Below are 14274 nucleotides of genomic sequence, written 5' to 3' on the forward strand. Positions count from 1 at the left end.
CATTTAACATATGCTAAATAGCCCTTGGCAATATATTGGTTTATCCTTCCAAGCGCTACATGTGTTTCCATCATGAGTAAATATACGGTGCCATCATAAGAAGAGCAAATATTTGTGTTACCGCTTACAAAAGGAACATCACATTAAGAAATGCTAGGGTCTTACTTGAGCTCTATAAAAATATAATTCTCTACATTTACGCCATAAAAATGAAACATAATAAAACAGGTAAAGTTCCAAATCTACATGTTTAATTTAATGTCAGCGGTGGTAAGAACACATGAAATGTGTGCTTTTAATGCATAATAGTCACAGTGGATAGCAGCTAAGAACATGAAAAAATAGGAGAATCTAAATATTTCACATTGTGATTATTTTTGAATGCTGATAAATCGGTGGTTTAACACAATTACTGAGATTTTCTATCAAAATAGAAATGAAGAAAATAAGCATTAGACTCATTTATAAAAAAAACAAAAACAAAACAAAAAACTAAAATATTGGTATGGCAGCAAAATAGTCAGATATGAATGAAAGTTTGTAAACTGTATTTCAAATCTCTTTGTTCCCAAAGTGCAAGTTGCAAATTTCCCTTAAGTTCAGTAGTGCTTTTCCTGTAAATAATCCTTCATTTTGTTTGGCAAAGGCAGTTTTTGAATCAGGTCTATTCTTGTGTACTGACGTATGACAAAGCGGCACAGATACTGCAGAGACCGCACCTGCATAAACCGCGACACTGGATTTGTCAGTCTTACTGGATATGTTGCAGATCCTGGTACACGAGACCTGGAATAGCAAAAAGCTCCATTTTCTGAGTCTCTGATGGAATGTTCAATTAGCTCCACTATTGAAGTGTGTCCTTCAACATCTGGCTGTTCATAAAAACTAAATCTTCCATTTGAGTGTTCAATTCTAGTATGAAGTGTTTTGCTATGAGAGCGAAAACTTAAGCTTAAAAGGTAACGATCATCAGAACTGTCTCGAACCAGAAAAGAACCATCCAGCACATTAGCCAGTTTTTCTTCTGCTTCCCAACGTGTTATAGGTCCCCAGTACCAACCTTGTCTGGCAAGTTTTTTAAGCTCTTCCGTCAGACTTGTAACGACCATAGGTCCACTATTTTGCACTGAATCATAAACACGGGCAACACCGGGAGCAGTACTGGGATCAAAGTTCAAATGACAACGCATATTTTCAGCTATGTTTCCATCTGTGCTATTAAGTCCTGCAAAGGTCCTTGGGATTTGACTATTCTGGACAGGAGGTAGTAATGGTGAAAGTGGAGGGACATCACTGTGACTAATCCTGGAGTTTTGAAACAGGACTCCACTGCTTGTATGTAACAAACCATTAACAGCCTGGTCCACAAATATGTCTGGCGCCACTACTACATCGGGTGTCAACTGATTTTCCTCTTCATGAAAACCATTTCCAATTTGAGAAGGTATGGTTGATATTTCCATAGGTGAGGAGCTGTCTAAACAGAAAGCACGTGATCCTTCCAAAGGATACATTCCCTCATCTAAAGGCACAGTATACTGTATATAGTCCTGAGGCATAAGTCCTATAACTACAGGCACATGTTCATTAATATGTAGATGCAAGTCTCCATTGTGTGACTCTGTACTTTTCAATGCATTACTTTGTTCCTGAAAAACATTATCTGATTGCAACTCATGAAAGTCCTTTCTAACACCATTTAGTGCTGGGCTTGGACTGGATGAGTGAACCAATGCCTTTACTTTAACCTCCATTTTTATGCAAGTCTCTTCAGAATTGGTTGGCCGCAGCGGCCAAGGAGTTGGACTATAATGGTGTGTACGGAGGGATGTTGATCGTAATGGCCTCTGTGCTCTGACATCTTTAAAAGTTATAGGGGCAGAAGATGATGAAAATGTGTCTTCCTCAGCACAGTTTCCAGATGTACTGCTCTTTCCTTTTTGTTTCTGCTTAGCAGAAAGACGTCTTTTTAATGTACCCATTAAGCTTTCACTTTTTGGCCTATTCTTTCCATTTTTTTCATCCTCGCTACTTATTTCACAGCCTGTTAGATCTCTACCATAACAGCTACCAAACAAGGAGTCATCTTTCCCAAAATTATTTGTCATTGATGGCTGCTGTACCATTACAAAGTCATTTTCTTCCTTGCCTTTATTCAAATTAAAAGACTTTCGAAAAGTTTTTAGACTAATTTTCTTCATTGTGGCAAACAAACAGATTCTGTTTCTTTTGGACTCTTCCAGTAGATTAGTCGTTGCACATTGCCATTAATTACACCTTCTCTTCTTTGTATGTAAGGCTTCATTTAGGTTTCATAACCATCACCTAAAAAATAAAATAAAAATATAATTAGAAATTGTTCTGCAAAAAACGAAAATATGTTTGTAAGAAATACACAGTTCTGAATGGTTTGCCAATATGTGGACTAAGCTGTTTCTATTACTAACCCCCTGGGACCTTTTAGAATTTCTAAGTAATACTCTGACAAGCAAACCATTTCATCCAAGTACTTCAGATTTTTCATATCAGTGTGGGTGGAGGTCAGAGTTGATGGCATAAGGGTTTTGTCAAGCAATTAAGTAATGTAAGGTCATAAATGATAAAAAATATAAAAAGTTCAAGTAAAATGTGGAGTTATTTTACTGAATCATTTAAAAAAAACAAAAAAAACCCATAAATGTAATAATTATTTCTGATGATAGCACAAAAGAAAAACATTATAATATTGTGTAATATTACAGAAAAGAGTAATCATTTAATTCACGTTTTGTAATTGAATGCAAGAATTTAGTTCCAAGTATGTGCTGTATCATTACTATATCCTTTCTGGTGGAAGTTAAGGCAGCCCCACACAATATATATTAGGAAACCATGAATCCACTATTTTGGGATTCTGCTGAACCCCAATTCACAATTCACAAGTGGTTCACCAAATTGTACGAATACAGCCCACAAGCTGAAGTTGAATACAAAGTGAATGTGGAGGAAAAATGAGATACCTACAATAAAAGGATTAAACAGACCAAATATTTAGTTTTGAATGTATAAAGGGAAAAAGATTACATCTATTTTTCTCTGTTAATCCATTATAGGTCATTACCAAAAAATCTGAAAACTTCAAAGCCTTTTAAGCACTCTAAAAAGTATTAACTGTTTCTATGCTTGCATAGTGTTAGTTACCCTTTTGGTTTGAAGCCTTTCATACGGACCACATAATGCTAATTTTATTCCAACAACAGTTAAATATTTGTATTTCCATTAGTAAAATGCATACTATGGTGGAAGTTTAAGTAGCTTTAGTCTGCACTTTTAGGACATGATATATTCAGTGACTGAACTTCATTCTAAATGTGTTAAGACACTTCCCTAGCACGATAATGCATTACTCTCTGCATATTTATAGCATACAGTATACAAAATACGAGAAAACTACTGAAACTCAGCATGTGCTTTTGTTCTTGACAATGTTAATTCAAACTGCACAAAAAAACATGCTTGTGAAATGATGCCTCCACGGTCTGTTAAAAACAAAGCTATAATTTATTCTTCCATCCTCATGCCTTTCCCTTTCTTACATTAATTACTGCCAATTAAACACAAAGAGTGTAAAAGCAGCAATTCAAATAGAAAGGTGACACATTAGTTTGAGCATTACAATGCTGAAACAAGAAACGAGAAGCGACAGTGGTAAAATTTAGTCACATAAATTATACACATATATCCCTATGCCGTAGAAAATGTCCATGACTGATATCAGATTGGAAAATACTATCAATTCATACATTGGACATACAGAGTAACATATAAAACAATCAATAACCGATAAAAGAGGTGAAGAGAGCCCTGCCCAAAAGAGCTTACAATCTACAAGGAGAAAGGGTTGAGACACAAGGTGTGGGAATGGGCATGACCAGAGTTGTGAGAGGTGTGGCACAGGTTATTGCTAAACTAGATTAGGGTAAGCTTCTCTAAATAAATGCGTTTTTAGAGATCTCTTGAAGGCAGAGCGATTGGGAGAAAGTCTGACAGTTTGTGGGAGCAAATTCCAGAGAAGGGGGGCAGCCCTTGCAAAGTCTTGAATGCGAGTGTGTGAGGAGGGAATGAGAGAGGAGTTGAGGAGCAGGTCAGTAGAGGAGCGTAACAAGCGGGTTGGATGGTACCTAGAGATAAGTTCAGAGATGTAGGGTGTGGCAAAGTTATGAACTGCTTTGAATGTGGGAGTCATTAGTTTGAATTTTATCCTGGATGGTAGGGGAAGCCAGTGCAGGGATTGGCAGAGCGGCATGGCAGAGGAGGAGCAGTTGAAGAGGTGTATGAGCCTGGCAGCAGTATTCATTAAGGACTGAAGAGGGGACAGTCTTTGGAGGGGAAGGCCAATTAATAGGGAGGTACAGTAGTCCAGGCGAGACATGATAAGAGAGTGAATAAGAATTTTGGCAGCATCTTGGGTGATAAATGATCGTATTTTGGAAATATTTCTTAGGTGAAAGGTACATGATTTGATAAGTGACTGTATATGCGGAGTGAAGGACACAGCAGAATCAAGGATAACCCCAAGGCACCGGGCCTGGGAAGATGGGGTGATGGTTAATTTGTTAATCGTTATAGATACCATGGGAACAATGTGGGTGTTGGATGGGGGAAAGAGAACCAATTCAGTCTTAGAGAGGTTTAATTTAAGGTAACATTTGGCCATCCAACTGGAGATAGCGGACAGGCAGGAAGAGGCACAAGTTAAGCTGGCCATACACGCAACGATAATATCGTACGAAGGCGACCGATATCACAGGAGGCTGCTTTCGCCTCGCCGATCGGGTTGGTTAAAAGATTTTGATCGGGCGCCATAGAAGGTGCCTGAGCAAAATCTGCCTTTAGAGCTGAATCAGAAGGAGGTAGAAATCCTATTGTTTCTACCTCCATATCTGCTGTTTCTGCCCTGAACGTTTGCAGCCGATTGGAACAATCTTTTGTGTGACCGATGGTCGCACGAAAGATCGAAAAACGCCACGTGTGTCGCCACCTTTAGAAGCTCTGGGTTGAGATTAGGAGAGGAAAGATATATCTGAGTATCATCAGCATAGAGGTCCAAAATAATTGATTAATTTGCCAAGTGAGGAGGTATAGAGAGACTGGAGGAGAAGAGGGTGATCCACAGTGTCAAAAGCAGCAGAGAGATTGAGAAGTATTAGTAGCGAGTAGTGTTTTTTGGCTTTAGCCGATAGGAGGTCATTTGTTAGTCGGGTTAGAGCAGTTTCAGTGGAGTGTTGTTGTCTAAAACCAGATTGTAGGGGATCCAAGAGGTTATTGTCAGAGAGGAATAGCGTCAGTCGGTTGTAAACTACTAACATGCTACAGTTATCAGACATGTTAGGCTAACATCAGAGGTGGAGTTTTCTTGTGATGGAAAAAACACCAATGTGCTACAAACCGCGTAAATGCATACAAGAATTTTCGGCATTTTCCAGTGGACTGGATCTTCACCGGCAGAAAAAATGCCACTTGTGACATTAGCATGTGTAGTCCCAAAAATTTGCTGCTTTGGTCAAATGTGCCTAACAGTTGCTATCTATGTGGGACTGGAGATTGATTTATTGATCAAAACCCAATGTGATTAGTAAGTGAGAATTACTGGCCAATTACTGCCTGGTTTAAAGGAATAGACCAGTGCAATCTGGCTATGTACTCATGAAGCCACATTTAATCAGAAATAAAGAAAATGGAATGAGCCCTTTTCACAAGTGTTGCAGATGTATAATGGTTGGCAAATGTATCCATATGGAATGTCCACTGCTAATAAAATGATAGGGAACCTGTTCATTTCCTGTAAACTATTCAGTGCAGCTGCCAGTTAGTATAGCATAAAAACATCCTTCTCCTAATCTTTGAAGCCATTCCATTTGACCCCTGTAGATTACTGGGCATCTCCTCCAAAGAGCCACTGTCTTTTCTCACACGCAATGCCTTCTACCATCTTTCTATCTTGCTTCTTACATTTGCCATTAAATTAGTAAATTCCTCTGTAAGGAACCCTCTTTCATGCTCTTCAAAAAGAAACTCAGACACTACCTTTTGGAGAACAATATCAGTTTTCATTTGGGCACATAATGGACCTATGAAAATACCTTTGTGTATAGCATCAATTGTAGACTCCAGTTTGTGCCTCTTTTTTATCAATCCACTTAGAGTGTAAGCTTTACAGAGCACAACACCTGTAGCAATCTAGTATATTTATATATTGCAATGTATGCAGTTGCAGGCTTTAAAAATGTACATTGACGTGTATATAAGTAGCACTATATAAAGCTATACATTCATAAGCATTACAGTGAGTGAGTGACGTTCTTCTGCATTAAGTCGTTTCCCAGGTAACCTAGGTAAAAGAACTGTTTTATGTTGTGCATCTTAGATCTCTCTAATTATATACATAGATGTGGCATCTTCCATAGGCTGTCAGAATGTAGGTATTTACTTTTACACACGTTAAGAAAAACACTTCACTATACTTGGAACAGTGTAAAAAAGGTGTAACACCTTTTTCAACATTTGTTCAATGAATGGGCTCTGTACGGAATATATATTTGACCTTTTGTTATAATTAGGAAATACATATGCTGATATTTCTTGCAATAAACAGGGTAATTCCTGAAATTGAGCGTACTTGAACCTGAAACAGAATTTGACTTTACGTTCAATCAAAAATCAGCGTCTGTATAATTTGCTACTCTCCATCTGAGAGTCTAAAGCTTGCCATACCTCTTTAATAAACAATTTTGAGATAATTTTGTATTTTTTCAAACTTATAGAACATTTCGGATTGTATGCAAAAAGTTTGTTAAAATTTCACGAGTTTTTTGTGGTTTTCGTTAAATTTCTATGAACATTTTGGAATTCTTTAAAGCTGGTTAAGCTTTCCTTGGCACTATCTTTTCGCCTGGTTTTATCTGTCAAGTACCATTGAGCCCTTACAACAAAGCCAGACATGGAAGGCATCAAAGCCAGAAAGGTTTTCGTGGCTTAATGAACTTTTTGGCACAAAAATTTCATAACTTTCAGAATGCAATTAATACGAACAATAAAAGCCTTTTCGTGACATTTTAACACTTCAGAAATTATTGTGGTTACTCCCAATTTTTACCATGTCGTATTTTAAGCCCAGAAAAAATTTGGATCTTAGTAAATGTGCCCCTTAAATTTTAGCTGTCTTAAGATGCAATGATCTATAATTAACATTCAGATTAAATTAAGAAATTAAAGTCCTAAAAATAACAAATCTGACAATGTTTTAACCTTTAATAACTGCCAGACAACAACTGTACTAAAGTTATGTCCCCGAAATACATTTTAAGTAACCCATGGATATTATCAGGCAATACGTGCACAGATATTAATCTTTATCTGAGAGAAATTTTCTAACCCATTTTAACAACTAAATAACCAATTGCCATGGTATAAAAATTGTCAGGATGATAATTAGGAGCCCCGACACGGTGTGAAAACTGTATGAAACTTTGTATTTTGTACAATTATATCAGCGAGTGTATGGCCATATCTTAACACATTTTAATGTATCTTAACAAATCCTTCATCTGGGTGAAGGAAGGGATTTGTTTAAACAGAGTTACTTCTGAAGTATGTATAATATTTGCAAAAAAACAGCTTTTTACAATATTACCAACTGTGTATAAGTACAGGTATGGGATCCATTATCCGGAAACCCATTATCCAGAAAATTCCGAATTACGGAATGGCCGTCTCCCATAGACTCCATTATAAGCAAATAATTCAGATTTTTTAAAATAAATTTCCTTTTTCTCTGTAATAATAAAACAGTACCTTGTACTTAATCCCATCTAAGATATAATTACTCCTTATTGGAGGCACAACAATCCTACTGGGTTTATTCATTATTTAGCAGACTTAAGGTATAGAGATCCAAATTACGGAAAGATCCCTTATCCGGAAAAAGCCAGGTCCTGAGCATTCTAGATAATAGGTCCCATACCTGTATAACTGAATACAAATAAAAAACATTTTAACAATGACTTCCCTTTAACAACCAAGGATACCATCACTTTTCAGTTTAAAGCAGAACTTGTGATTATCAGGGAGCAAGAAAATAGTAAGTTAAGTTAGATTTATTCTGCCATACCACCCCATTATAATCTTTCTTTAGCTGACCCAAGAAAAAAGCACCCTAGTGGAGCAGCCTAAATACCTGTTAACAGAGAAAACATTTACCAAACAGGATATGAGCCCTGCTTGTAAGAAGAGTATAAACTCCCTTTAAAAGCCACAAGAAAAAAAATTGCAGTCTGTGTTTAACCGAGGTATCCAACGTTGCATCATTTTTATAGGAAACATTCAAATTAAAATTCCAGTATACAGCACAACAGAGCTTAATAACATAACTCATTATTCAGACTGAAATATCTTAATCTTAAATTAGATATGAATAAAAGGTTGCTAGGAACAATTACAAAAACGGTGGCATGGTATGCAATTAATACAAACTCTTTCTTGGTCATCCAAAAGATTCCCAGATTAACTTTAAAACAAGGCAAAAGATACATATGGAAACAAAATAATGAGACCCTAAGAGCTAGCAAAAACCCATACAATAGAATCTTCCAGGCACTTGAAAAGCATCAAAGCAACTGCACTGCAAACAATTTCACACCAATGTGAACTCAATTAATAAGATGAGCAGAAAGTAATACCTATGTTAGGTTTATTTCCTTGACTTCTTTAAACAGCTAAAAGTAGTAATATTCTAAAGGTGGCCATACACCATAAGATCTTGCCAAATGATTAGATTACAATGACAGGAATTGGACCTGTCAGAGCCAGGGCCGCATGTCCCTGATCCGACGAGAAAAATCACACGTGCCTAATTTTATGCCAGATATCGGTTGGGTAGGCACGTTTTGGTGTTACTTTAGAGAACTATCGCGAAATTAATAATTCTTGAAATCATGTCATTAAAGTTCCTAAATATGTTTTAAAATTTCAAAATTTGCCATTTTTTTTGTGCCAAAACCTGGTGAAACATTTTTCTCATCACTACTAGTTAGCAATTAATTTAGATGCATGCTGCATGGCTGCACATAAATAAGTTTAGTCTCCAGCATGCACCTAAATTAATTGCAATTTAGCAATGCAGGATGTGGATTCAATATGTGGGCCGGTACTAAAGGGGTGAGGTGGCAAGTCTACGTGACACCCAAGCAAGGTCGCACTGGGCCGCTGGGACAATATCCGGTGGGCCCCGGCGGCTCAGACCCGACTCTGTTGCTACTTCCCCTGGCCGCCGATGTCCTCCCCTGATTCATTTCACATACGCGCATTCAGGGGGGGATGTCGGGCGGGCCCCTGCACCCCCCAGTCAGACCCTGCACCCAAACTACACACATGATAAACATTTCTTCAGGCTGTATTTAGGTCCAGTGCCACCCTACCCTAAGTGGCAGAAGTTACAGATTTCTCTCTCCACTGGCAGCTTTTGTGGCTGGTGCAGACTTATGAGTCATGTTGGTCCTGCAACACGTTTGTCACAGGACTGACCACAAAACAGCATACATGTTACAACATTATGTATGCTTTTCTCCATCTTCAGGGACCTGACTGCCAGCAGCCCTCCTGCTCTATAACCAGGTAACACATATTTCTGCACACATGTATACACAAAAATACACATCTTTAAATGTTATTTATTTATGTTTTTGCTTATTTTCATTTTCACACTATTGGGCATATTTGCACACAAACACATGCATTTTCCAAAAAATATAAGGTTATCCGGTGTCTTGTGACACAACATGAAAGCAGGGGGATTTTCATGTTGGGGGTGCTACAGGCCACATACTTTGATATGCCTATGCATATTTGACATCAAGTGGTTAAGAAAACTCCTGGTGTTTTATCTTTGTATGTAAGAAACGCAAGATAAATGTATCAAATTTAATGACAATTTTTAGAAAAACCATAAAAAAACACTACACTTAGGAAAGTTTTGTAGTTTGAAGTCTGAAGTGTTATTAGAGCTTCTCCAGCAGAATCCTGCATTGAAATCCACTTTTTAAAAGAACAGATTTTTTTTAAGATTTATTTTTGAAATTTCACATGGGCCAGCCATGTTCTTCATTTCCCAGGGTGTGTGACCTGTGCTCTAATAAACATCAGTCACACTTTACTGCTGCGCTGCAAGTTGTTTCTTTTTGCATTAAGTCCGTGTGTGTGTGCATGTGTGTGAAGGATCTTTTGTCTGGTCCTAGGTAGAAAATTTGCACGAAGATCCAATTCCCTTCCCATCTGTACAAGAACCCATTATCGTCTGCGAGCCATGGTATCTCCAGAGGACACCATAGAAGGGGTGTACTTTCATCCTCGCTCCCCCCAAGTAGTCTCACCATTGTTTCAATGGCTACTAATACTCCTACAACTCCAGTAGTGCCACTACTGTTTCAGTTCCTCCTTTAGCTTGTTATCTAGATTGTAAGCTCTACGGGGCAGGGACCTCAATCCTCTTGTGTCTTTGACTCTTAACTTATTCCAACTGTATCTTGTATTTATTTATTTGCATTTATTGTTATACTGTGTATTTATCTATTATTATCTTAATAACCCCCTGTTTGTATTAATGTATTCTACTGTACAGCGCTGTGTACATAAGTAGCGCTTTATAAATAAAGAAATACATACATACATATTGGGCACTGGAAATGTAGCAATGCAGTAGCTGATGCATACAAATACTTTAAAAGAAAGAAGTAAAACTATATATATTAATAAATCATTTAACAAAGATTAGCAGCGCCTATAGTCAGTGGGTAGACCATAACCAGGTATTTACATCTCCAGTTGGGATCCTATAGGTACAGATTATTAGCAACATGGTGCACCATGTGAAAGACACACTCATTAACAACAGACAGAAACTTGTCAACTTCCTCAAATTTTTTTGGAAGTCGCACTGATTTGGCTTCCCCTCCCCATTTGCAGTGTGAGCCCAATCTCCCACTTCCTATAGCTTGCACATTCATTCACATTCGCTCTCACAAATTTACCAACAATAAAGGCAGCGCTGGACAGAACTACAATTGTGTCAAGCCACATAAAAAAGGATTTAATTAGGGATCAATCAAAAGGAAATATTTTGCCAAGATGACAGCTTCGGAGTCCCACAATCGAATACCATAAGGGAGCCTATAGTACTAAAAACTATTCAACTGTTGGCAATAGTACTTTTCATATACCCCAACTAAGGTTTAGATGAGTTTCATGTGGAAGCTGCTTTCATGCATGTATCTCAAGTACTGTCAATTTTTTAGCGAAGATGAGGGCCTCTATGTAAGTAAAAAGGTTGTAGGATCTTCATAAAGAACCCATGCATATACACACAGACAGGAACAGTAGTAAAGAAAGAGTGGGTTAAAGGAAAAAGAAAGTCAAAGTCACTTGGGGGTGCCAAAATGTTAGGCACCCCCAAGTGACTTTGCCCACCTACCTGGTGCCCCTGTGAGGAGAGAACAGCACCAGCCCGGGGTAGCTGCCGGCGCTTCCTTCTTCCTGACTCGCTGCGCGCGCATGCGCAGTAGAGTGAAAAGCCGAACTTAAACATTAAAGTCGGCTTATCACTCTACTGCGCATGCGCCCACCGCTGGCATTTCAGCAACGGAAGCCAGAAGAAGGAAGCGATCCGCTCCAGGTACCCCGGGCTGGTGCTGTTTTCTCCTAATAGGGGCACCAGCTCGGGGTACGAGGTAAGCGGTTAAAGTCACTTGGGGGTGCCTAACATTTTGGCACCCCCAAGTGATTTTGCCTTTCGTTTTCCTTTAAGCTGGGAATGCACTATAATATGGCAACGTTACTAAACAAGCGGAACTTTCGCCATTTCATCTCCAACACACTGGGATGACACAGGATGATCCAATTGTTTTGTCAATGGGCAAACAATCAAATCATAATGGTGGCTTGAGGAAACCATTGGCAGAGGACTGCATCAATGTGCCAATTCAGTCCTTATCTTACTGGATTTTCACATCTGCCTGATATAATACCTGGATGATTTTTGGCTGTGTGTTGGTGGGCAGGCTATCGGCATGGGCCAAAAAGCTGCTGCTCTGGTCTGTAGGGGGCGAGTAGGCAACTTTCGTTGACCCATGCATGGCACCCAAGTATAATAAAAGTCATAAATAGGATAAATATGAGCAATTCAAATAACTGTCCTACTTGATATGTATGTATTGTTTAGCTCCCCCTCAGTCAGCAGAGCTTACACTTTACATACCTCTAAATGTAACTATTTCATATAACCAACTGCCAGACGTGTCCCTTATTCATCCCCTGCCTACGTATAAGGCTTTTATTCCATTCCATTCTCCATTCTCATGGGGATTGCAAGCTTTTAGGCCTATAGAAGTGTCATTGTCAGGAACAACTAACCCCATGGCGAAACTTCAGCTCAAGAGACTGCAATTCTCTCAATAACACAAAACATAGAGAACAAACAAAAGGTAATGCCAAAAACAATGTTTTTGCTTAAAGTAAGGCACTTAATGATATGAACAACAATGTATTCCCCACTAAAGCTGTAGCAATACAAAGAGGATGACTATGGAACGTCTGGCATTTCTGTTGTTATTAAAGTACAATTCCATACCGCCCAACAGTGCCGATGTTCTTAACGCAACCCGCAGTCCCGGATCGCAGCTTAAACGTCCCACAACGCCGTTAATGCCCAGCTCCTTGGCTCCTGCCGGACAGCTAACCCCCGACGTCACAACTCTCATCTCGCGAGACTGAGGCGTCACGACCGTACGTATAAAAACGCGGCGACGCGGCACGTTTACGTCTGAGGTGAGGGGCGGAGGTGGGTTGCTAAGGAAGGATGCTAAGGAAGGATGCTGTAGTATAGTGTATAGCTATGGTATAGTGTATAGGTATAGTATAGTGTATAGGTATAGTATAGTGTATAGCTATAGTATAGCGTACACAGTCAGTAGGTGCGTCAGGGTGCGGGCGTGAGATACATTTTCTCAATACAAAAATTAGTATGCTCTGGTTTCTTTCGTGGCAGTCTCCAGCAAAGATTGCTGCCACCCAAGCCTCAGCTCGATTGGTCGCAAGTAATTGTGTTCTGTGCTAGACGGGCAGATTTATCAAAATGTGAGTTAAGAGCTTTATGCATAAAAACTCACCCATGTTCTCTTCATTCCTATGGGATTTTTTGAAGTGCGTGAAAGTTAGAGTTTACCATTTGATAAATACATTTCTAAAAGTCCCATAGGAATGAATAGAACATGGGTGAGTTTTTATGTATTAAGCTCTAAACTCAAATATTGCTAAATCTGCCCCTAAGGGGCTGATTTAACAAAGTCCAAATAGGTACGATTACAAAAAAAAAATTTTTTCGTTAATTTCTGCTACTTTTTCATACTTTGCATCAATTTTGTGCGACAAAATCATATTTGTTGCAACAAGTACGAAAGTTTAATTATTCATTCAAGCTTCAGTATCGTGACTTTCCTTGGGCCAGGTTGGAGCTGCAGAGTGCCATTGAGCCCTATGGGAGACTTTCCTTGGGACAGGTTGGAGCTGCAGAGTGCCATTGAGCCCTATGGGAGACTTTCCTTGGGCCAGGTTGGAGCTGCAGAGTGCCATTGAGCCCTATGGGAGACTTTCCTTGGGCCGGGTTGGAGCTGCAGAGTGCCATTGAGCCCTATGGGAGACTTTCCTTGGGCTGGGTTGGAGCTGCAGAGTGCCATTGAGCCCTATGGGAGACTTTCCTTGGGCCAGGTTGGAGCTGCAGAGTGCCATTGAGCCCTATGGGAGACTTTCCTTGGGCCAGGTTGGAGCTGCAGAGTGCCATTGAGCCCTATGGGAGACTTTCCTTGGGCCAGGTTGGAGCTGCAGAGTGCCATTGAGCCCTATGGGAGACTTTCCTTGGGCCGGGTTGGAGCTGCAGAGTGCCATTGAGCCCTATGGGAGACTTTCCTTGGGCCAGGTTGGAGCTGCAGAGTGCCATTGAGCCCTATGGGAGACTTTCCTTGGGCCAGGTTGGAGCTGCAGAGTGCCATTGAGTCCTATGGGAGGCTTCCAAAATCATGCACTGAAGGTTCAGTACTCTTGACTTGTTCTAGGGAACAAAAATGACATTTTGTTTCCTGGTTGCCAACAATAACTCTTCTCCTTCCTAATTTAACCAGAAAGAAAAGAGGTTTCTATGCACACTATGGTGAAATAAAGTTTACTTTTTTTTTTGTACTTCAGTGGCCC

At 39.3% G+C, this 14274-nt stretch overlaps 1 protein-coding gene across 1 annotated transcript; it reads right to left on the bottom strand.

The window, feature by feature from the left end:
* Window positions 1–229: 229 nt before the first annotated feature.
* socs6 (suppressor of cytokine signaling 6) lies at window positions 230–12760 on the bottom strand. Its single transcript, NM_001102770.1, is given in 2 exon segments — window positions 230–2325; window positions 12659–12760. A coding segment is annotated over 1 exon segment (1602 nt). The 5' UTR covers window positions 2202–2325; window positions 12659–12760; the 3' UTR covers window positions 230–599.
* Window positions 12761–14274: the final 1514 nt, after the last annotated feature.

This window comes from Xenopus tropicalis, chromosome 6, assembly GCF_000004195.4.
Source record: "Xenopus tropicalis strain Nigerian chromosome 6, UCB_Xtro_10.0, whole genome shotgun sequence".
Taxonomy (NCBI): domain Eukaryota; kingdom Metazoa; phylum Chordata; class Amphibia; order Anura; family Pipidae; genus Xenopus; species Xenopus tropicalis.